General features: G+C 39.6%; 1 protein-coding gene across 4 annotated transcripts in view; it reads right to left on the bottom strand.

The window, feature by feature from the left end:
• GIGYF2 (GRB10 interacting GYF protein 2) overlaps positions 1-25,612 on the bottom strand; it is a 93,107-nt gene that overhangs the window by 1,953 nt on the left and 65,542 nt on the right. For 2 of the 4 annotated variants that reach the window (XM_087725645.1, XM_087725647.1), the window contains 19 exons: positions 24,737-24,954; positions 24,490-24,652; positions 24,217-24,405; positions 23,042-23,226; positions 20,305-20,464; positions 19,080-19,246; positions 16,026-16,117; positions 14,164-14,271; positions 13,172-13,266; positions 10,622-10,722; positions 9,835-9,993; positions 6,679-6,837; positions 5,812-6,045; positions 2,992-3,114; positions 2,524-2,763; positions 2,231-2,439; positions 1,127-1,281; positions 475-635; positions 2-149 (listed from right to left, as the gene is read on the bottom strand). In XM_087725645.1, coding sequence (XP_087581771.1) covers positions 2-149; positions 475-635; positions 1,127-1,281; positions 2,231-2,439; positions 2,524-2,763; positions 2,992-3,114; positions 5,812-6,045; positions 6,679-6,837; positions 9,835-9,993; positions 10,622-10,722; positions 13,172-13,266; positions 14,164-14,271; positions 16,026-16,117; positions 19,080-19,246; positions 20,305-20,464; positions 23,042-23,226; positions 24,217-24,405; positions 24,490-24,652; positions 24,737-24,954 — 3,066 coding nt within the window. The remainder of the gene's footprint in view (position 1; positions 150-474; positions 636-1,126; positions 1,282-2,230; positions 2,440-2,523; positions 2,764-2,991; positions 3,115-5,811; positions 6,046-6,678; positions 6,838-9,834; positions 9,994-10,621; positions 10,723-13,171; positions 13,267-14,163; positions 14,272-16,025; positions 16,118-19,079; positions 19,247-20,304; positions 20,465-23,041; positions 23,227-24,216; positions 24,406-24,489; positions 24,653-24,736; positions 24,955-25,612) is intronic. The other 2 variants (XM_087725646.1, XM_087725648.1) reach the window with 2 other exon arrangements.

Genomic DNA, 25,612 nt, shown 5'->3' with positions numbered 1-25,612 from the left:
CCTAACAAGCTTGGATCTGCGCGAACCATTTTTTGTTTCTTCTTCTTTTTGCCACTCTGCACTGCTTCAAAACTGGACTGCTGATTGTTGCTCTGATTAGTTTGAAAGACAGTATGCAAAGAACTATGGTTCATCCCCCATACAGAATCCTGGAAATAAAGGACATATTTTAAGATAAAATTAAGTTTTTTATGTACTTGCCTAAGAAGCATTTCCCCTATTGTAGGAATGTATCAGAAGATATTTTCATACACTATCAGTTACCTGATAAACATTTTCCATATGTTCATTTCCTTTTTATCTACATACAGTTTTAAGAAAAGCTTCAAGATGAATAGTTTCTATATTAATACATCCATGCTCAAATATGCTCTCCTTTTCAGGAACAATTCCCATCTATCTGATGCATTTTTCTCTGCCCGAGTAATATCTACTTCTGACTTGGAAATATTTCCCCAAAACAGAAATATGAACCTGCTGCTGCCGTTGTTGGTTGGCTTTTTGTTTGGCACGGCGCTCAAGAAACTGCTTGGCAAATTCCTTGGCTTCAGGGGTGTCCCCAAGATAAGCTCTGATGTAATCATGAACCTCATAAGGAGATTCCACTTCTTTCAGGAAAGAAACAAATGTGGGAACTAGAACAAGAAGAGAGATTCAATTGTGAGAACTCTGTAAAGAATGTTAAGGAAAGCAATGCAATGCAATGGACAAGAGCTTTCCAGTACGAACTATCTGATAAACGTCTTTAGAAACTTTATGTAAAACAAAATTATTTCTGCTTGAATAAAAAAACAAAAAATGTTTCCTATCGTCACTGAATTACTTGCTAATGAAAACAACAGACTACTTCTACTTCATTTAATTTTCAGCAATGCAGAAAGTCCTGTGCTAAGATCTACAATTCAAAAATATAAGCGGTATTATGCAACACAATTTATATATCCACGCACTTATATATTTATATATTGGGCAATGAGTATTGGATCTCCTATAATTTTCTCATATTTATTTATACTACAAAACAGTATCATGGATTTCGAATGCAACTATGATATAATTCCTTGTAATATGTGGTAGCATGCATGGTATATATTGTAAGATGCTTGTACCTTTTACTACTGCTTACCATCCAAGTTGTTAGCTGAGTTGAGTGCATGAAGCATTTGTTCACACCACTGAGTGAATCCATCCTGAGGTTTATTAACTCCCTGAAACAATTTCAATAACTTTTCTTCTTCTTCTACCTTCTTGTTATGCCTGCTTGTAACATCTATAGATTTACTGGGACAAAGAAAAACACTATCACTGCAGAGTATAAAGAAGGGATGTAGGTTGCCAGGAACAGGATAGGAAGTATGTAACTCTAGAAACCAGAAAACACTAGCAATCTATCAATTATATTTAAAAAAATCATATGGGTGTACAATAAGGTATAATCTTAATAGATGCAGCCAGCTGGACTTACTATCTATCCATTTACTTCTACTCATACTTACTTGACTCCATACTAGGCTGGATTAACCTGCCCTACCTGTTCAATGACTACCTTCCATCTTTCTATCCTGAAAAACATGTGTCACAGGGAGATGGTCACAGGAGAAGTCTTGCCCTGTGTAAATCATCCTGGATATTTCTGGACCTAACATATATGATAGAGTAGGTTGTAAGCCACCCAAGGTTCAGTATTAAGATGGGTGGCTATACAAAGGCAGGCAGGCAGGCAGGCAGGCAAGGCCTTGCTAAAAACCAGGAAAATGTGAATTCTAGTCCCATCTTACTCATGAAAGCCATGAGGAAGGCTGTGGACCAGTACTCTCTCTTAGCCCAACTCATGTGACAGGGTTGGTTGTTGTTGTTGTTGTTGGGGGGGATAGAATGAGGAAGGAGTATAAGGGATGTTCTCTGCCTTGAGTTATTTATAAACATAACACAGGTAGGATCAATAAATATTTATTTAAAAGCCAGACTTAGCTTTTGGAAATGCATAAATGACTCCAGGTTCTTCTTAAGACAAAGCTGGATAGCTCACTGCATGTAATGGTCTTTTACCATGCCTAATACTTTCCCCAGTTATTTATACCGGCTAACCTAAAATATGATGAAATAAGCAATCCTGGTTGTGCTGTGGTTTGATAGAAAACTTTCGTCCACTGAGCCATTTTTAAGAAATGCCGCAAGCTTTGGCACTATCGAACAGAAGAAAGAAAAATTCAACCACACACATTCTTACCTGATGCTAGCATTGTTCTTGTTTTTATTAGTTGCATTACGAGGGCCCACTTCTTTGATTGCATCATCCCAGAATCCCATGTTTGAATTTTTTGTATCAGCATTACTCCAAATACTACTGACAAGATCTGATGCCCACTGGCTGCTAGGATTTGTGCTTAAAGAGCCCCATACCGAATTGCCAATGCTGGTATGCCGATTTGAATGTTGCTGGGGAACAAAAAGGATGAAGTATTTAAATCTGCCTTGACTTCAATGAGAAATTATAAACATTAAAATGTAGGAGCTACTCACTGTAGTGCTGCGGGGTCTGCTCTGCTGCTGCTGCTGCGGCTGCTGCTGGTGGTGTTGCTGCGGCTGCTGCTGCTGGTGTTGCTGCTTCTGCATCTGCCTTGCCTCTTCCTGCTGTATCTCCAAGAGAGATTTTGTAGTGCCGGCAGACTTGGCAACATTTCCCCAACCAGACAGCTTCTGTTGCTGTTGCTGCTGCTGCTGCTGGAGAGCTTTCACTAGTTCACGCTGTTGACGCCTTTGCTAGAAGATAGTAAGTGCAAAACTTGATTGCAAAACATCACAGGAGTGCCCTCTAGTAGCCACACTCATATTAGCAAGCAACAGTGGATTTTTCAGAAGCAGAAAGAAGTGAGTAGAATCATGTAATGTCTTTCCCAATGCAGATCCCAGGCTTAAGGAAACAAGTTCCGAAGTTCTTGCTCAGCAGATACCCAAAACTGTTTATTGTTTGGAAACTATAACATTTACCTCTTCTCGAAGTTGTTTCTCTCTCTCTTCTTCAAGCTTTTGGATTTCTGCTAATGATAATGTTGCTTGTGACTGACAAGCTCTTGAACTGGATTGCTGACCCCATGTTGAAGAAGAAGGGAGCTAGGAAGAGATGTACACAGAAAAACCAATTAACAGAGACAAGAAATACATCAAAAAATGAGATAAAGAATAAAGAAAGGGTAACAACAAGACTACAGGTATTAACTTAACCACAATTTGATTATTGCTCTCTTATACTGTACAATTGCAATCTTTTTCTGTATGACACCCAAGCTTGTAGCTCAGTAAAAATTTCATATTGCTGACAAAGAGAAATAGTTTCTACAGCAGTAAGGTTCAGACTAAAGGTTGAGGCAGAGAACTGTGAAAAATAAATGGATTTTATTGAACTTAAATATCCCATGTAAAAGAACAGGAAACAGCTAAAACAGTTGAAGAACCAGTAATTCAGAAGGGGGAATTAAAAAAGATGTATTAACAAAAGCAAGACCATGAGACAGAGCATTTGGGCAAACTTTTTATCTAGAATGATTAAATGTGGTTTGCCATACAGGGCAGCCTTGAAAAACAGGGGGTGGGGGGGGGGGGAACCAGTATAGTATAATGCATAAAATACAACATTGCTTATTATACACAAATAACTTACGCCCAGTTGTTGAGTGATCATTCAAAATTACAGTGGCACTAAATGAAGGGACATGATTGGTCCGCAAGATTACAGCTATTGCAGTGCCTCACCATCACATGATCAAAATTAAGACAATTAGCAGCCTGCATCACTTAACAACCACAGGGATACTTTAACTCCCCTGACTCACCTACCTATCCCTGGCATTTATATCCTTTTGACCCTCTGTACTCCATGGTCCCTGTCCTGACCCTTCACAAGGCATCTGCTAGCTGCACGAGATTTTCTTTCCCAGATTGCACATAGTGGCTTCCTCGTGAGACGTGAGGTAGATCAACTCACGTGGTCAGCAGCTGCTTTAGGAAGGGGCAGGATGCTGCAGGACCAGATTTTGAAGGTCAGTTGGGTTGGCAGGGGACTTGTAGTACAGGGTATAAAGACAAGCACGGCTGGAACTGGGGCACTTCCTGGGATGTTGAGGCTTTGGGGATATTGTTGTTGGAGCTTCCTGGGGTTAGACAGTATTGCACTATCCTGCTTCCAGGTGCAAGACAGGGCAGCCAAAATGGCAGAGATGGGGGGGGAGGGGAATAAATAGTTGGGGAGAGTTGAAGGGGAAGCAACAGAAGAATCAAGGTTTGAGGCTGGGAGGGATCAAACCTGGAATAGTTTGGATTGGGATGGGTTCTCACCTAACAACCACTGAAATTGCTTAACAGCAGCAGTGGGGAATGTCAGGTTTGCTGTTACTAAGCGATGTAGTCAGATGACATCGCATGTTATGATCGCATTGCTTAGCAATGGAAATTCTGGACCTAACTGTGGTCATAAGTCATGGAATACCTGTATTTGTTCTGCTGGAGTTGTAGATTTCTCCACCCATCAAGGGTAGTAGAGATTCAGAAAAGAATTACAATCTGTCTTTAAAATAATCACATTCTGTAAATTATATGTTTGCATCTTTTGCGTGAACTATTCAGTTTCAGCTTCTTGTAGAAAAAAATATATGGTGGTATTAAAACCCAATGTTGTGAACACCAAAAATATTGCACAAGTAGTCTTTGCTTAATGACCCAAATAAGGGCCAGAATTTCCATCGCTAAGTGAAGTGGTCATTAAGTGAAACATATGACCGCACTGCTTAGCAATAGCTGCTCCAATTGTTCCTGCTTCTGGTCATTAGACAAGGACCAGGCTGTCTAGGAACTCAGATTTCTCTTAGCCTGCACAAATTACCAGTTCTGTCCTACCACCTTCTCCTCCTCCAGGCCTGGTGAGCTCTCTTTGGCAGATGAGGTTCTGCTGTACTGCCAAGCTTACCTCTCATTCAATCCCTCCCATCTGTCTATCTCCACTGCATTTCTAATTTTTTAGCTGCCCTCACTCCACATCCCACCCGCAGTTGACCTTCTGTGTCTTCCTCCTCCTGCTGATACTGCAGAAGGCTTTGCTAAGGGCCAGCAGTTGCCTCAGCTGACAAGGTCTTATGAACAGCAGGAGGAGGAAGATGGCAAAGGCCAGCTGGGGGTTGCAGTCAAATGCAGGGTGCTACGCAAGGCAAAGGGCCAAGAGCTGGATCAGCTGGGTGCGCTCTGTCAGTAGGCAGGAGGAAGAAGAGGATAAAGGTTAGTTGGAGTAGCAAAGGGCAGAGCAGCGGGAATGGCAGAGGAGGGGGGTAGGTAAACAGGCGGGGGGAGCTGAAGCACACGCTATGGTTGCAAATGTAGGCAAGCTGCCAAATGTCTGAATTTTGATCAAATGGCTGTGGGGAGGCTGCCATAGCTAACTTCTAAAGTGCTATTGTAACTAAGCTCACTAAAGGAATGGTCATTAAACCAAGACTACCTGTTCCCTCTCATAGCTCTAGACTTAGAACTAACACGTGGTACTTGACAAATTTAAAAATTTTTGTTTAGGGAGTAAAGAAATAATACTATGGGCTTCCTTTGGAGCTCAAAAGAGGGCTTATTCTCTGTCTACTGGAAACACTGAATGGCAAACCCGCTGCTCATTGAAATACGAGATATATTTATTCTGATCTGAAGTTAAAAACGGCAACAATTGTACAGGTTTTGCAGAATTAACAGGATGAATTTCTAGTCTCGTTATGAGCATAATTCATATTCATTTGATAACAAGACAAAAGTTGCACTGAGAAGAATTGGTACCTTCATCTGCGCGAGTTGCTGCTGCTGCTGTTGCTGCTGCAATCGACGCAAAGCTTCCTGTTGCTGCTGCCTCAGCCTCATAATTTCCTTCTGGCGTTGGAGTTCCAGCTCTTTCCGCTTCCGTTCTTCCTCTTCTTGCCGCTGCTGAGCTGCTTCTTCTTCCATGCGCAGTCGGTTTTCTTCTACCTGACGCTTGGCCTCTTCTTCACGTGCCCATTTGGCAGCCTCCTCTTCCTTTCCAGGTCAGAAAAAAAGCAAATCCTCTAAATTTCTAGATTAAAATGTTTACTTTCAAAGCAATTCTACAGACATGTAGATATTCTCTGCTTTAAATAATGCAACTTGCTCCAAAACATAACTATTGGGTAGAATAGAACTAATTTCAAATAATTCAACTAAACGGTCCTCAAAAATGCATTACATCCTAGTGTATTTATATATTAGTTATATAACTTCATCCATCTATCCCCAACTGGGTGACTTAAATGCAAAAACAGATACAACTTCTGGAAAAAAAACAGATAAACAAAAAGTAAACATGATAGTACATGTAACAGGGAAAAAAGAAACACACTCAAAGTAAACAAAAACTGCACACCAAACACAACACTACCCCAGTGTTGGGAAAACAGGTTTTCAAAGTTCATTTAAAAGCTTCTTCAGTTGAGGTAGTTTCTTCATTTATCAATTTTGAATTGCTAAAATTCTTGTGTTTAATCAATAACAATCTCTTTTCTGTGTCATCTATAATGACCTGTTAAAAATATAATGATTACTCGGGAGGAAAAATGCAATATCTATTGCCATGAAGGCAGCAGAGATTATCAGGTCTACTCATTCTGAACAGATCAGCATCTTTCTCTTCACCTGTTTCCGAAGCAACTCTTCTCGCTGCCGTCTTTCCTCTTCTTCTCTTCTCCTTTCTTCCAACCTTCTAAGTGCTTCTTCCTGTTGTTGCCGTTCCTCTTCCTCTCGCTGCCTCCTTAGTGCAATTTCTTGTTCCCGTTGTCGCCTGAGAGCTTCCTCCTTACACAAAAAGAAAAGTTAGACTGCACCATTAGTACCTACCCGAAAATACGACATGTCCTGATAAGGCCATGCCACATTTTTCTGGTGGGCAAAAATATAAGCTCTCCCCCGCAAATAAGACCTGGACAACCCCCCACCTCCGACCAGGCAGAGTGCTGCTCATTAACCCAGCGGTATCCCGAAGGTGCCAAGCTGCGGGAACCAGGTGTGTGTGTGTTAAAGGTGATCGCTTTGCTTGGTGCCTTCGGGATACCACTAGGTTGATGAGCGGCACTGTGCCCAGCTGAAGAGGGGGATTGCCGGGTGGCTGCTCTCTTACGAGCGGGCTCCCAAAGAGCCGGGCACGGCAGCCACCCGGCAAACCCCCTTTCCAGCCGTGCAAAGCGCCATTCACTGACCTAGGGGTATTGCCAAGCCGCGTGAGTGCTTGTTCGCTGTTGCTTGGTTCCCGTGGCTTGGCGCCTTCGAAATGCCAGTGATTGGCACTCTGCACCGCTGGCAGTGGCTGCTCTGGGTGTATGCTTTAAGGTTGTGGGCTAGCTGTTGGCAGAATGTACAACCATAGAGCGTACGCCCAGAGCTGCCACTGCTGGAAGACTCGGTTTGGAAGCCGCCGAAAAAGCCATGCTGAGATGGCGGTGGTGGTGGTGGCACCAGAGGTGCCCTGGCTCTGCAGGGAGAGCTGGGCCAGGGTATCATGAGGCTGGGAGGCACATGAGAGAGAGAAAGGAACATCCGCTCACGCAACCCCCCTCTCCAGCCATGCAGAGCGCCATTCACTGGCATTTTGAAGGCGCCAAGCTGCGGGAGCCGGGCGGTGGCGAACAGGCGCTCACGCGGCTTGGCAATACCCCTAGGTCAGTGAATGGCGTTGTGTCTGGCTGGAAAGGGGGTTTGCCAGGTGGCTGCTCGTGAGCGTGCAATAGAGCAGCCGCCCGGCAACCCCAAAACAATAAACCCTCCCCTCATAATAAGGCCCAAGCCATATTTTGTGTGTAAAAAGAAAATAAGACTTATTGCCTTATTTTCGGGGAAACGTGACAGTAAGACTATGTAGCCATGTCTCTCTATTTGTAACATAATCATCCTTAATGATGATTATATACTTGAAAGTATAAGACATCCTCCTAATCTAGTTGCTCATAGTGAAATCTGAAGTGAGAAATCTTGACTACTAAAAAACTGGTAGCATCCTGAAAAAAATGTGTTGTTATACATCTTTTATTGATTGGATAAAGGCTGGGCTTGGAGTGATGCAGTACGATTAGTAAGTTATTCTCAGCACTGATGCTGATTAAAGCTTTCCTTCCAGGGTTAATAGCAACTTAGAATAACTTTAGCACACGAGGAAGAAAATTATCCTTCTCCTTTTGTATCAGTTCTGTCCTCTTGCCAATAGAACAATTTAAATTTAGTAACAAGAAACCCACCAAGAACGCTCCCTCCAACACAAGCCACCAGTAAAAATACTGATAGCACTGATAATGTTACCTAGTTTGGTAATGAAACGTCTGCAAGAAAACCACCAAGCTCAAAGACCATCAAGGACCCCACACATTTATTCAGCTTCATTTCTTTTTAGCCCCCTAAAGGTTATTTGTGCATTCTTTATTTAAAATCTACAAGGAACATGAGGAGGTAAAATTACTATTCAAAAATTATTTTTTCTTGTAAATTAGTATACATAATTCATATACGGGCACTATCTGCCCACTCTGATGCCTCACTGCCCTAGAGTGTGGTGCATATTCTGCTGGTTGTTTTCTTGCTGGACAAAATGTTTCAACAAGAAAGCTCCTTGGCTCCTTCCAAATGAAGCACTCTGGATGGAGGAACTGATGAATAGAAGTACAGTGTGTTTTCTTTAACCATTGCTGTTCATGTTGTTTTTTTTTAAAAAAAAAATTAAGCTAGCAAATTTTATTGGCATCATCTGAAATCTCTGTCTGCCTTTTGGAAAGAGAAAACCTTGTAACTATCAAGTAATTATTACATGCAGAGTATAAATAAACAGACTACAATATTTGTTTTTCAGGAAATTATGTTATAGTTTTAAAAATACAAACAGAAGATAATTGGAATGTTGGTTAAATTATTGCTTTTAAATATTTGGATGTTTTCCCATTTAATACTTATTTCTCCTTTTTTGAAACTATAGAAATAGCATTTAGATTTATATATCCCCCATGGTGCTTTATAGCACTCTCTGGGTGGTTTACAAGGTCAGCATTCTTTGCATATTGCTCCCAACAATCTGGGATCTCATTTTACCAACTTCCAAAGGATGGCAGGTTGAGTCAATCTTGAGCCCTGTCAGGATCAAACTTCATGCTATGGGCAGAGTTTTGTTGCAATACTACACTTGAGTACTGCGCTAGTATGAAACATATTTTTATTTATTTGATTTCTATAGCCACCTATCTCAACAAGTGACTCTTAAGTGGCATAACCATAAAAATAATTAAAATCATACAAATAAATATATATGGCTGCTGAGTAAAGTTACCACCATAGATGTATGGATGTTAGTATGGTCAAGAAATGAGGCCCCTAATACACGTCTGGGGACATTGTTAGGTCACCCCGGCCTTATGAAAGCCACATTTATGGTCATCGTAATTCTGAAGACAGAATGCTCAAGAGGGCAAGGGCTATAGCAGAGAAGACACACTTGCTGGTGCTTGCAAGCCAGTTCTGTCTACTTCATCAAAGTCAGGTAAATCTACAAAATCATGCTTCAGGCAGTTCAATCAATCTTGCCCAGTCAGGTTCAATTCTGAGTGAATCTGAACATCTTTATCTGACAGACAGTTACAATATTCTTCAGAGCAGTCCTGAAGATGTTCCTATGGCTTTACTGATATAAGGTAGAAAAGTGTAAGAATAAAATTAAATTCTACAATGTTTCTTTCTTACACACATGCACGATACTGGAAAAATGGCATCTTTTTTAAACATGGCAATAATAATAATTTAACATATTTGAATTGTCACCTGCTTCCTACGAGCTAACTCTTCTTCTTCTCTTCTTTTTCTTTCTTCCTCTTGTCTCCTAATTAGTTCTTCCTGTTGCCTCCGGAGCTCCTCCTGCCTCTTACGCTCTTCTTCTTCTCTTTTGGCCCTTAATTCAGCTTCCCTCCGTTCCTGCTCTAGCTAAAATTTAAGAGCAATACTGGAAATATGACAATAGAATTATCTCTATAAATAACTGCATGATTCTTGCTAGTATATGGTTTTGCCTTAGCACCCTTCCCTACAAGTATAGTAGTGAATGCCTTCCCAGTATTTTGTCTTCACAATGTGCTAAAACAGTATCTGCTCCAGAATTAACTATTCTTTATTTAATGTCCAACCAAGAAAACAAACAGATCATTGAACAAATCAACGCAGAGTTTTCATTCAAGGCACAACTGACCAAGTTCAAATTATCCTACTTTGGACACATAATGTGACGATCTAATTCTCCCATAAAAGCTCTGATTCTGGGAAAGGTGGAAAGAAAGAGAAGACAACCAGAACAAGGTGGATGTGGTTATCAATGCACCACTGAAAGAGCTGAAGGACCACGTTAGGATAGAGTGTCATGGAGAAAATCTATCTTTGTGATTACTAAGAGTCAATCCCAATTTGATAGCACATAATCAACCAATTGTAAAATATTGCACTCTATTTATGGCAAATAGCATCTGCCACATCACAGTAAACTGCTATAAAAAGATAAATTAGAGGTTGAAGTAAAAACAATTTCACCCCATATAATAAAATATACACTGCTCCTTACCTTTGCAACTTTGGCCTTTTCAAGCTGCTGTAACTGTTCTAAAGCTGGTCCCTGAGCTGCAGTATCGATTGGGAGATCCCAGACACTACTTCCTTCCCAGACTTCAAAGCAAACAGAGAAAAAATAGAGACTGCAGATGTGTAATGTATATAACACAAGTCTATTAAAAATAACAAATATTTAAATTGGGAATAAGCCTAAATTAGTACCAGTAGTAGTACATTCTCTAGTCAATTAATTGAATTTACAGTTCATAGCTTTGGCAAATTCTTATATTAGAAACCTTTTTTTGTTCCTAAGGATTATAGTCCCATGTAGTCTAAAGATATGGGAAATAAAATCCAGCTGGATTTCTCAAGGAAAAAATGTAGAAAGGGGTTATTGTTGAGAAGGATGCTGAGACAATGGTATAAATCAATCAGTAACAATAAAAATGCAGAAGAAATTATATCAAAATAAATATTTAGAAAGCATTTTATATTAAAAGAGACATATTAAGGCCAATAAGCTGAACAGCTGATTCAGTAACATTCCCTTCCTTACTTTAAATTATTTAAGGTCTTATGTATATAAATCTAAGACAGCATTATGTTAACTACCATATTTTTCGGAATATAAGACGTATCGGAGTATAAGATGCACCAAGATTTTGAAGAGGTAAATTTTTTTAAAAAATTTTTTGCCCTCCCCGAGCACTCTGCAGGCTTCCCAAACCCTCTAAAAACTGAGGCATGCAGAGAGTTTGGGAGGCCTGTGAAGTGCTTCTGGGGGCCAGGGAGGGCAAAAACATAATGTGTGGGGGCTTGATCACCCTAAAGGGTAAGGCTTTTATCAATCTCAAATCCGCTTTTCTCTACTCCTCCCCAGGGCAGGACTAAACATATCTCTCTGCACTTTATTTTTCTCCTCTTCCCTCTGACTGGTGACCACGCAGAGCTGCTTGGCCCAAGGAGCAGCAGTCGGCTCGCTTCTTCTCTTCAGTGAGGAGAGAAAGACACGTGGGGGCTGCTGAACCGCCACTGATGCGCTCGACCGGGAATGGCCTATTGGGCGAGGGGGGATTGGGAATCCCTTTCATTTGGATTAATGGTTCTTCGTGGTGGTCCCTGAGCCACAAAAGGGAAGCCCAAAGAGACGACCTGGCAAGACTGCCTCCTTGAACAACTGGGCTTGTTCACAGCCCTCTTCGCAACCCCACTTCCTTAATCTTGGTGCAAAAGCAGGTGCCAGGCTCTCAGTACTATATCTCTTTGCTGCATGCCAAGTCCGGGCAGATTGGAGGTGGGGGTGGAGGAAGAGAAGAGGAACAGATTGGGAAGTTAAAAACCTGGAATGGGGTACAATCAAGCTCCTGAGATCACTTCAGTGCCACCCCAAAACGCTGTTATGGCGATCTCTACCGCCTGGAACTGCCCAAGAAGGGGCAGGTGAAGTGGACTCTGCAGAGATCACTGTAACAGCATTTTTGGGTGGCAGCACAATGATCCAAAGCCAAAGCTTTGAATCAAGCTTGATTGAACCCCACTCCAGATTTTTAACTTCCCAATCTAGCATCCAGAGAAATCTAGCATCTCTGAGGCACCTCTCCTGTGCGGAAGAGGAGGAGGGAGGCATATACAAAAGCCTCTGAGTAACTGGGAAAGAAAGCAGTGCTTTTCGGGCGGCGGTTTTTGGCAGGTTCCAAACGTGGCTTTCTTTGAAAGCTTGATTCAAAGCCTTTTTTGAACTCTTGAGCTAAGCCTCCTTTGTGCTTCCTGAGCTGTGGGAAGCGGCTTCCAAGCAATGCCCTCAGGGCAATGACGTTGCGAGCGGAGAAGGCTCAACCCCCTTAGGAGCCGCCAAACCCTTGCTGGCCTTCTGACACCTGTGAGGATTGTGGAGGAAAGCATTTTCAGGCGGCAAATCCCCTCCCTGATTCCAAAAACGGTGCGTGCGGAAGGTACTGCCACCTAAAAGCTCTTTCTTCCATGATCCTCATGTTTCAGGTGGTGGATCTGGCCAGGGGAAAAGAGAAGGTGCATCAGTGGTGGGAGGAGCTTCAGCGGGTGTCAGAGGAGCGGCAAGCATTTGATGGCTCCTGAGGGGGCCTTCAAAAGGCTTTCAATGCAATTCCCTGGCCTGCTTCGGGAATCAGTCTCCATGTGGAAGTGAGGATCCTCGCTGCCTGGAACCACCCAAAAATCTGACGCGCAGACCAGGTGGGCGGGGCTACATTTGGAGTATAAGACACACCCAGATTTTCACCCTCTTTTGGGGGGTAAAAAGGTGCGTCTTATACTCTGTAAGTATTTTACTCAGTAAAATACGTAAGTAACTTCTAAGAGCACAGAATATCTCAGTAACAATTATCGTTTATTATATCCAAATCCCACAAATCATTGGTTCATAACTGCTTAAAATTCTGGTTGCAGATCATGGCTTGCTATGAATTTCAAGCCACAGCTTTGGAACATGTTACTTATAATGCCACTGAAACTTTGGTTTCATAAATAACTTTAATATTCAATCTAAATGCAGCCAATATAAACACATTCAAAAACGGTTTCCTACCAGTAGTTTGTGGAGCAGTTGATTGAAGTTCCCAAATTGAACTAGTGTCTGACATTGATCTTGTTACAGGTGGCACCATGTTCTGTTCAACTTTTCTATAACATAAAGACTGAGAGTAAACACACTCTCTCAAGACAAAGGTTATCATGTTTTAATACATTTGTTTTCTTTCCTTCCAGAAAGCCAGTTTTAAGGTAGTATTGTACTTCTCTGTATTTTCCAAGCTTGAACAAAATCTAGAAGTTTCATAAAAATGTTGACTACTATCAGCTGGAAATTAAGTACAAAGTCTGCATTATTGAAAATAAATATATTGCAGGAAGATACAAATTAATAAATATGATATAAATGGTCCTCCAAATCCCAGATTTCTAGTACAGATTTCTAGTCAGGTAATCTTCAACTTACGACCAGCCACTTAGTGAAAGTCAAAAAGACACTGAAAATGGGACTTAACAACAGTTCAGTGATTACAATTTATTGGTTTACTTTTGGTGAACAATGAATTTGCTTAACAGCAGCGTTTGCTTAACAACCAGCATAAAAAAAGTTTATAAAATCAGATCCAGTCATATGGTGACCTGCTTTATAACCATCATAGCTATAATTGCAGGTTCAATTACAGGAATAACTTGAGGACTACCTGCAAGACTTTCAAGAAGAATCTTGAAAGTACATGTTACTCTGTGATTTAATTCTGCAGAGGCTTCAGTGGAATGAGGACATGATATTCAGGAAGATCCCTTATCACAGCCCTCCAAACACCAGAATATGAACTCGTGAGAGAAAAGGAATCCCAGGAAATTCTACCCATCCCATTCAGTGGACAAAATTCTCTGCTTGATCAATAAGCATTCCTTCAATTATATGATACACTGGTAACATACAATGTAAATAATGTAAAGCACGAATGAGACAGATGGTTGCATGCAAATAAAGAGATGTATTTGTCAGAGAAAACACATTAGTGGCCTTGGAACCGGCATATTTACCTCATTTTAAGTGCCTGGAATTGTTGCAAAAGGAGAGCCAGCTGCTGCTGCTGCTGAGATGAGACAGCTGCTTTTTGATGTTGTGCCATCACCTGTGCATATTGTTGTCTTCAAAAGGAAATGCAAAAAATCATTCTGACTTATAAAATCATTTTTTAAACTTCATTAATACATGCACATATAACACACACACACATCTGATTCTGGAAACACGCAATAGTCTGACTATATGTATACATAAGCTACAGAAGCTAGTATCTCTACATCTTCCCTTTGCAGCCCTTAGAGCAGTGTTTCTCAACCTTGGCAGCTTTAAGTCCTGTGGACTTCAATTTCCAGAATTCCCCAGCCAGCTGTGCTGGCTGGGGGATTCTGGGAGTTGAAGTCCACGGAACTTAAAGTCGCCAAGCTTGAGAAACACTGCCTTAGAGAATCAAGAAAATCCTGATATATGCTATGGTGTATTGGGATGGAAGTCACGTTAACTGGTACCTTAAAACAAAAAATACTAAATTAATGGGAAGACTAATATCAGATCACAGAACTATATTGTTTTGAAATATTCTGATGTTTGCTTTTATTTGCCATGTGTCTTTATTCCATTTCTTTATCATCATCTTTATATTTCACTTTCTGAAAAGATATACTTAAAAGAAGAAAACATTTAAATTATTACAAAAGTTCAATATGACTCTCCTCTATGTTAGTTATCTATTTTTTTAAATTTGTATTATGTATAACATATTACACTGTATTCTTCAATGTAAATAAAGTTTTTAAAAATGAGGTCTATGTCCTATGAATTGCGATTCTCAATTTTTCTAATAAAATAAGAGCAAAATGTGTACTTTGAAAAAGACTAACAATAAATAAGCTTACAAAAAAATTACAAATTGATGTGGACGAATAGATAGATATTTAACAGATATGACTCCAGACCTCTAATAGCAGAACTAATAGCAGAAAAAAACTTAGTGGTCCATTGAACCTACCCTTTGAGTTTGTTTTTTGTTTTCTTTTTAATTAATCTATCCATTATTTTTAATTATTATTTTCATATTTTATTCAATTTTATTTTAAATTGTTGGATGATGGACACATGTGTATCCAAAACACATTTAAACTCAGTTACTGATGACGGCTAGAAATTGGTTCCAAGCTTCCACTTCTTTTTCTGTGAAGTAATATTTTCTTACATCACTTTTGAACTTCCCTCCTGTTTTGAACTTCCCTCATGTTCTTAATTTTTGCTTAATATTGAAAATACTGCCTTCTAGAATCTTATTCATACCCTTAATATATTTAAAGGTTTCAATTATGTCATCCCTTTTCTTCTTTCCTCCACGTTGTACATACTCAGTTCCTCTTGCTCTCCTGATGTCTTTTGTTCTTCAGATCTTGCACCATTTTTATTGCCCATCTCTGGACTCAATCAGTCTTATCAATATCTTTTTTAAAATAAGGTCTACAGAACTGATACAGTATTCCAAATGGGCTTTGACTAAATCCCTACATAGAATTAGAACCTCCTTTTTCCTTCTGGTGATGGATGCAACCCAGAATTGTATTTGCCTTCACAGCTGCATGGCCAGAATGTTTGCTCATTTTGCAATCAGCTGCTATGGGCACACCTAAATTCTTTCCTTCCATTGCTCTGTACCCCCAATATTGTACCCTACCAAAGGATTTCTTTTTCGCTAAATGTAAATGATCATACATTTTGAAACAGTGAACTGCATTCCACATTTTTGACCAATTTTCCAACAATTGTTTTCTGTGTTACGAATACCCCCAGGAACATCAAATCTATTACACACCTTTGAGTCATCGGCAAAAAACCCATAGACTTTCAATAGACTTACTGTAACAAAAATTGCTGGTACTGGAGATGCTGCATTTGATACATGGCCGTAAATTCCTGTTGTCTAGTCAGACGTTCTTGGTCCAACTCACCCTGAGGGTGTAAACAAATCAGTTACCAGACTTGGAGGAAACTGTACCACTTGTTTGATCACATGAATAATGATCAATCGTTCAGTGACCATTCAAAGTTGCAACAACTCTGAATGGATAGCGTATCTGACTGGTCCCTAAAACTATGGCCTTTGCAGCATCTCGTCTGCAGAGGGACTTGTTGTGGCTCGGTAGGAGCCTTTGGAGCTGCTATCAGACTCTGACACAGAAAGCTCCTGTGAGTGGTTTCAGGATGCTCACAGGAGAAGATAACAAGCAGCTGTGGCCCGTTAAGGATCTCCTCCTGCGGATAAAAGACTGATGGTGCCACGCTCTAGTTGCAGAAGTCAACGTTCGTTCTCCGTTCGTGTGTAACCATTGAGAAAAGCATTTGGATAAGTGTTTTGATTTATGTAATTTTGTTTGGTATTAGTTTGAGTGAAGACTTTTTGCCAGAGCCTTTTATCTGTGTTTATTTTGGGCTCGCAGCCAGCTTGAGCCGGGACTGATAAAGACATTCCTTTGCAAGCTTCATTTGGCTTTCGTTTCTGAACGAACAAGGTGGGGGTCAGAATAGGGACTTAAATTCTCTTCCCCCACTTATCTCTTCTCATCTCAGCCCTTTTAGCCTCCCTGCAGAGTGGCTATTCTCGATGGCAGCAGACCCTGAAGTAGAAGCCTGGGGTCTTCAGCGATCTCAGTTGGCCTCCACTGATCTATTTCAGCACCACTACCATCAAACAGTGCCAACTCCAACCACACCATGGTCAGCCAGCCCAGCACCACAATGTAAAGACCCAACTGCTTCTGCCGCCCTGCTATGCCCAACTGACTCTCCTACTGCTGATGAGATGTAGCTAGCCTGGGCCTATGCAAAGCAGCTGCCAATCATGTCAGGCATTTTCCCCCCAAGTCCATTTGCATCATTATTACAATGCTTCAGAAAGCATTACGAGAAAGCTGCATCCGCTGTTCTCGCAAAGCTTCAGAAAACCTTCAGAAAGCTTCCGAAACATTACAAGAATGCTGCAAGAGAATTGAGAAGAAGGCCTGGCACAGTCAGCAGCTGCCTTGTATAGGGCCAGACCAGGCACACCGCATCAGTAGGAGGAATATGGCCAAGGTCAGCTGAGTGTGGCAGGACCTGCAAAGCACAGGGCAGTGGGGTGGCTAGGATGTTGTGCTGTAGTGGCTGCCATGGCATGGAGATTGAGTTGGTACGCCTCAGCAGTGGCAGGGGAGCTGGTGCTGAAGTAGAAGCCCAATGGGTGGGCTACTAAGACTGCTGAAGGGTGTGGGCTTCTATTTGAGCCCCAGCACCACTATTGCCAAGAACGACCACTGTTTGTGGCAGCCAAAAGGGCAGATTTTTTTGGGGGGTGGGGCAGATGAGAAGAGTTCAAGAAGAGGCGATCCCTTGCCTTACAGGCACTAAAATAGCAATAGAAATTCTCATCCAATTACTGTTGTGACCTGAGAACTATCTGTATTACGTATTTCATGGAGAAGGAAGGCTCAGCATTAGTTCATTTTCTGTGTATATATGTACCACATGTAAAATGATAAAGACATTCACAGATAAACAAAACAACAGTTCTACAATGGCAACTAAAATTCTGCAAGTAGAACTCAATTGTGTACGATATATATTAAGCAATGTAAATAAATATGCAAATATATTTGCTATGATATCTGATTTAGATTAATGCAATGCTCTTTAATTGGGCTTAATCTTGAACAGCATTCTCTAAAATCTGGTGGCTAAGTTGTTCACTAATTCACACTTTACTGGAAATACGCTTTCTCTTATCAAGAGCTGCTAATTTGTTTTTGGGCACAAGCCACTTTTCTCAAACATTTGCTCATTTCAAAAGATCTGCTTCAGATGGACTTTTTGAACATTTAAAGTAAGGTTACACTGGTAGGAATAGAAGAAAGATATTTTCTGTTGTGGCACAACTGTTGAACTTTTCCATTAATTGCATGGATCTACTTTATTTTCAAATAAATTGTTAAAGCAATTTGTTTTTATGAGATATAGGAGATTGTTTTACTAAACAATTTCTCTTTTTAAAAATATTGCTGCATGTGAAAAAACAAAGTTTCCTGTATAAGTTTACTCAGCAATACTTTTTGAACCCATAGCCAATTCAGCAATACTTCTATAAAAAATAGGAATATAAAATAAATATAAGATTAGTTTATTCAATGAAAAGGAGAAGAAAATGTAAATTATACCATAGTATTGCCAAGAAATAGTCAGTCACCAGAAATGATCTGCTAAAGTTACATATCTGAGCCCAGATACGCTGCATTTGCCAAAATTATCCCTATATCCCCTTCCTGTAAATTGACAAGGGCCATCATAGCTCATAAAGCTAGGAACACTGTAAAAATCTCAATGTTAAGGGTTCAATTTCCAGCAGAGGCATCTGAATCACATAAGATCTAATACCAACTGTAATCATTGTGAGTATCTTACAAGTTCCCATAAGGATAAAATCATATGTTGCCTTGTTTTTTTCAGGTAATGTGTAAATCCATAAGAACATATACTGAAATAGTCTCTCCTCTATGGTGTGCAATCAATCTCTAGTATGAGGGCATGCTATAAGGGATCATTCTAGTTGGAGAGCTCAAATAAGAATGATATATATCATTCATTGATACCCATGGTAAAGTAATACCTGAAGCAATTTTACTTAAAAGCTTATTGAAAATAAGCTTTTGAATTTGAATTTCATTGAAAATCAATGAAAATGAAAGCTAACTCTGCCTTAATAGTAAGTACTATGCATACAACTCTCTTGCTCCACACGAGGCTTTTCGCACCTCTTTCTTAAAAATAAACATGGAAAATTGAGGCAGTCTCCCTAAAGTTCACTAGAGTACAAAAACATATAAATAAATTCCTACAATTGTCTTGTCATGTCTAATTGTTTTAATTCAGTATATGAATTTACCATATGCAGAGGTGATGCTGGCCCTGGAGTGAAAGGGACCCTGCCCCATATTTTCATGATGTCTCCAAGGGGCTGGAAGCTGTCATCACATGCTCTTTTCACCAATAACGACATTGTAAAGTATCCAGCTTGGAACCACTCTGTCATCTCCTGATTACTGAATGGACCTGTAAAATTACCCACCAAACATATACAAAGTTGAAATCCACAGAAATAAGCGAGAAAGCATACAATCAATGTCGTACGAACAATCACAGACGCATGTAAATTTATTAGGGATCATTTTAAATATTTTACCTATTTATTTATTGTTGCCCTTGAGTCAGTTTTGACTCATGATGATTTTCTGGACTACAAGTAATCTTTGACTTACAAATAATTACTTAATGACCATTCAAAGTCCTGACATATCAAGCTGGAGGGTGGGAGGAGAGAACATACTTTTGATCTGGATTTCATGGTCACATATTCCATCGTCATGTGACCGCATTTCAAATGCTTGGCCACTTATGTAATTACATTTTATGACAGTTTTGCCAAAAACCAGCATTTACTTCCTGTTTTCAGCAAAACTGTACTCTTAGTGAACTATTAGTTCATGTAACTGTAGTGTTTGCTGAACAACCACAGTGACTTTCTTAATAGTCACCACAAAAACGATCATAAAATTAGATTGGTCATGTGAGTGATCCGCTTTATGACTATAACGAGTTATGACTGTGATAGTCAGGCTTCATTATGGTTGTAACTCACGGATTACCCGAGTCTCTGCAATTTTTTGGCAAGGATTTTTCAGAATTAGTTTGCTATTGCCTACTGAGAAAGATATATATATAATATATGTATATATATTCTTATCATGACTTTTCTTCAAGGAGCTAAGTAATATACATTGTGGTATATCAAAATGCATGACTAATCCAATGTAATCTCCTAAATAGTATTGACTGAATGAAGTTTTAAATCAGATTCTCCATAGACCTCTTCTGACATTCTAATCACTACAATTACATTGGCTTTCAGAAATGGCTAGACATGCCACATTTGGTGACATGTTTAACAGTATAGCTGATAATCTTCCCAACGGAAATTCTGTCTGTCCATCCATCCATCCTGTATGTGATTTCTCTCGTTTGTAACAAAACAAAATGAAACAAAAAAACCAAACCAAACCAAATTTTAAAAAACCAAACCCCCAAAACCCACCCCAACCCAAAACACTTACCCTGAATTTCTCCTTGAGGATCTTTGTAGAACCATTTTTGCATGGACTCATGGTGTAGTGGTATTGACGTACCCTTTCCTCTCTGCTCTTGAAGTTTGGCTGCTAATCTTTCATCATCCAAGGCACTATCTTGCAAATATGCCACCATTTTTTCTGCTTGCTATAATTAAAAGAGAATTTGCTATGAAGAATATAGCTGGTAAGCAATCACTGAAACATAGTGAAAATACATTTGTAATTAATATGGTTGGGGGTAGAAAAGAAAAAAAGCTGTTTAAAATCCTTAAGACTGGTCTTACATTGCACATCATTATATATGTTAGGATGCTCAATGAAAACCGATCAGATAATCAATGAAATCAACAAATGAGTCTCTGCATTAAAAGGCAGTTTGAAAGAATGTTGTTTGTTAGTCAATACAACACTGATTTAGCAGACAACAATAAGTGTGCATTAGAACTTGAATGTGAACTACTTATTAAATTAAGTTTACTGTAAATCACAAATCAGTGAAAAGAACTTTGAGGTCACTAGCATCAAGAGAGACGGTCAATTACATGAATTCACATTTGGTCACACAAAGGTTCTATTTACAACCAAGTAACTAGGTGATATTCAGGGTGGTCTCTATAAGTCCCAAATATGACTTAAGGTAAGCGAAGAAAGGCCTACTGAGCCCTCATCCACTCTGTATCAGAAATTGGATCAAGGAAAGGTGGGCTCACAGCTACTACAAATGCAAACTTCTATGAGAGAAGATGAAAGGATTGATATTCATTATTTTGACATCAGTGTGGGGTAAACTAGAGAAATCAGGGACTAGAAGAAATATTATTGGGTAGATGCAGACCAAGTCTCTCATGATTTACTACATCTGCAGATTGTTTTTTAAGGAATACCTTCCACTGAGCATAAAATGAAGAAATGCCAAAAGGTATCACTTTGAAAATTCAAAGTGAATACCAAAGTGTATAAACTTGATAGTGAAGAGACCATGTTTAATATGATCTCCAAACAAACTGTTTAGCTACTAAGACGTTCTTATGGAAGACTACCAAGAAAAAAGAGAAGACATAACTATCTGAGGCATAAGGGAAGACTGAGGTGCTGGGGCTAGATTGAATGGCAAAATGCAAATCTACTGTGTTGTATCATCTACTAATAAAGCAGATGAAGGTATAATACAGCACTATAGGATTATGAAACTAGCAAATTATAGATCAATAAATGAAAACTGTTTATTCTCAAGCAAGACACTTCCAGGAAGTAATTAAAATACAGATGAAGAATCACTATAGATCTGACGTCTCTTTCCTTTTTGTTAGAGTGGTGAGATCACTCCATTTTATGTAGCACCAAGTGTAGATACTTTTTAAAGTCTATTAAAATGGCATCAATCATAACTGTTATAAATAACAAAATCATATTGATGTTCTCCCCAATTCTCCCCAACTTTCTGAGTTAGCAAAACCTCCCTTTTTCTAACTCTGCTATTCTTCTCATATTGCCTAAATTAATGAAAGTAGGATAATAGTTTAATACTTTATTTATTCTAAAATATTTTAGTTCTAGATCAAGACTTCATTGTATAATATTTCATTTTTGCTTTGCCTATTTGAAATCTATACTTGTTTTTATCTGCTAAGTGCTGGCATTTCATTATTTTTCTATCAGAAGTCCTGGGTGGGTACAGGAGCCAGAGGGAAGTGGGAAACAAGAAAGTATTGTACACTTCCCATCTTCACTTGTGCTGCACCACCTACAGGTTTCTGGGAAGAGTAATTGAAAGATGCGCTTGCACTGAAACAGCCACAACTTCCCCAAATTTCATTGCCATGGGATCATTCTGTAAGTTAGCTCATTTGAGTTACTATGGTTTGATATTTGTTGTCCTTACATCTTCCATTTTCACCCAACTGAACGTTACAAACAGACAGATATGAAAGTTTTAGGGGTTTTTGATAGCTGTACAATACAATAGCAGAGTTGGAAGGGACCTTGGAGGTCTTCTAGTCCAACCCCCTGCCTAGGCAAGAAACCCTACACTGTTCCAGACAAATGGCTATCCAACATCTTCTTAAAGACTTCCAGTGTTGGGGCATTCACAACTTCTGGAGGCAAGCTGTTCCACTGATTAATTGTTCTAACTGCCAGGAAATTTCTCCTCAGTTCTAAGTTGCTTCTCTCCTTGATTAGTTTCCACCCATTGCTTCTTGTTCTACCCTCAGGTGCCTTGGAGAATAGTTTGACTCCCTCTTCTTTGTGGCAACCCCTGAGATATTGGAACACTGCTATCATGTCTCCCCTAGTCCTTCTTTCTCTTAAACTAGACATACCCAGTTCCTGCAACCGTTCTTCAAGTTTTAGTCTCCAATCCCTTAATCATCTTTGTTGCTCTTCTCTGCACTCTTTCTAGAGTCTCCACACATCTTTTCTACATCGTGGTGACCAAAACTGAATGTATTCCAAGTGTGGCCTTACCAAGGCATTATAAAGTGGTATTAACACTTCACGTAATCTTGATTCTATCCCTCTGTTTATGCAGCCTAGAACTGTGTTGGCCTTTTTGGCAGCTGCTGCACACTGCTGGATCTTATTTAAATGGTTGTCCACTAGGACTCCAAGATCCCTTTCACAGTTACTACTGATGAGCAAGGTACCATCTATATTGTACCTGTGCTGTATCCAAGGGAAGTACAAATTAACTGAAAAAGTAATAATTTACAGATATTTTTACCTGTTCTAAATGTTTGAGGCCCTCTTCATCATCAGGGTCAGTAAGAGCATTTCCCATACCAGGAGCAGCCATAACTGATGCTTGAACACACCTTAAGGCCGAATTTGGACTAGAATCTGAAGAAGGGATAGTGGAAACTGCTTCTGAAGGAATTTGTGGCAAAGACTGGACAGTAGAAGGAGAGTCTAGAAGGAGGAAAACAACAGATACAAAATTATTTTGGGTAGTATTACATAATTCATCAGAAATAACATTCTCTTTTCTATCATCTTTATATCTGCTTCCCATATGTGAAATTTATTTTTAAAGAAAGTAACAGGAAAAAATGCCCTTTGAGCTTCCCGCCCTTAACATTCTCTAGCTAGCTTTCATTATACTGACTGAATAACATATTCAAACCCCACTTTTAGAGTAAAAACTTATAAAATAAATATATTATACTACTGATAGGCCGTAAGCAATCTGCAAGCCAAATCTGGTTCATAATTACTATTTGTTTAGAAGAACCATGAAAACCTGGCTCTTAACCCCAGGTTTTGGTGATGGAGAGTGAGATGCCTGGCTTCATTGCACTTGCAATTTTTTTTTTATCTTTTAATGATTTCAATTTCTTTGATTATGATCTATTCAGGACCACTGAGATTTGGATGACATATATGTTTAATATATGATGGTTGATTGCACAGCCAGTCAAATGTGGAGACTGGATTTAGCATTTTTGTCCAGCTATCCAGTGTTTCCCAAAGACTTGGGTTAATTGCTATTATTATTCCTAGACTCACCATCCACCTAAGTCCTTGTTTAAAAAATACTCTCTCTTTACAGATGACTTTGAGGGACAGGGCAATCTTCTCAAGCGATAAAGCTATCACCAAATACAGTGTATTAATACATGTATAAAATATGCATTAACCAGCCTATTTTTTTAAAAAAATCATTTTTTTTGTAGCACGTCATCTATGAAATATACTAAAAATCACATTAATTTTTCAAGTCTATCCAAGAGTGAAATGCTGCTATATCTGAGTAAACAGTTACAATGAAGCAGTTAATGTTGTTGGTAATCACTCAAAAGTGCTTAAACCATCTTTTCATTCTTTCTGAACCATTTTTCAGATGGTTCCAATTTCAATTGTATTTAAATTTCTCGTATCTTCCACGCTTATTTTTATTACCTTCTCTATTGGGCACTTTGGATAGTGGAATATTCTCCATTTGGCTTTCTTCAAATTCTGATTTTTCTGTTGCTACCGGAATACAGTCTTCCTCCCTTTCAACACAGCTTGTTGGTAATGGCTCTTGTGACTGTGATTTTGGTGAGGTACCTGACCTGGTGCATGGTGAAGATTCTTTTTCTGTTTCTTCTGAAATGGAAGGAATAAATCTATGTAACTAATTTGACAGTTCAGAACAACAGATGAAGCATAAATCTGATAAATCCCACTAACCTGCTATTATTCGGTCTGTCGTAACTCCTTCTCTCAAAAGGGTCTTATCTAATTCTTTGGCTTCTTCATTATGATTTTCTTCTGAATCTGACTGATCTTCTCTTTCCTCTATAGGATGGAAATCCATTTCCTGTTCCTCAGGAATTGGTTCCTTTTGCACTTTCTAAGGATGATATATACATCAAAATTTATTCTACCAGCTGCACATATTTCATGTCACGTATCAAATCAACAGAAAGTTCCTTACTTTTAAGGACAGGAATGCCCCAGATGAGTCAAAAGTCCCCATTTCCTCCTCAGCATCTTCTAAGCACCATTCAGGAAGGTTATCCCTATCATCCTCCATACTGCCACTGCCACATCGTACTCTTCGGTAACCCCTTTCATCATCTCGGTCTCGAAAATCAAATTCAAATCTTCGCCGTCGTTCCAAATGCTCTCTCCAGCCTGCAGAACGAGGGCCGTCTAAGGGGGGCGGGAAAGTAACTTTACAAAAGAGTTCCATAGGGCAAGAACTTATTTGGAAGGAGAAAGGAATAGAGGAAAAGAGGACAGGGAAAAGAGAGGACAAAGTGACAGAACTTCAGAACGCCACTACAGTCTATGGTCCACGTTGACAGAGGCAGTTTATAAATGATCACTGTACCATTCCAGAACATGCTACCCCAAAATACTAGTGTTTAAAGCCATAGTAATATAAGTAAAGGTGGTTCTTGTATGAGCATCACTTGTTCAATGAACATTCAACTTACAACAGTGGTAGTGACAGGTCATCAATGAGTGGTAGTTAAGATAGGTCAGTGGTTCCCAAACTTGGCAACTTTAAGACTTGTGGACTTCAACTCCCAGAATTCTCCAGCCAGCAGAGCAGAGCTGGCTGGAGAATTCTGGGAGTTGAAGTCCACAAGTCTTAAAGTTGCCAAGTTTGGGAACCAGAGATAGATCATCAGAGTTCTGGCCATTGCAGTGTTCACCCGGGTCATGCATTCCAGGTGCTCAGTGCACAGCTCACAATTGCAACATTGCAGCATCCCATAGTCATGTGATTGTTTTTTGCAATCTTCCCTGCTGGCTTCTCATAAGGAAAGTCAATGGAGAAGCAGGTGGTCAGAGGAGGTCCTTG

Source organism: Thamnophis sirtalis, unplaced genomic scaffold, assembly GCF_051295495.1.
Source record: "Thamnophis sirtalis isolate CommonGarterSnake01/CBP01778 unplaced genomic scaffold, rThaSir2_p1.2 scaffold_11, whole genome shotgun sequence".
Classification (NCBI taxonomy): Eukaryota; Metazoa; Chordata; class Lepidosauria; order Squamata; family Natricidae; genus Thamnophis; species Thamnophis sirtalis.
This window is presented reverse-complemented; position numbering and strand designations above follow the sequence as displayed.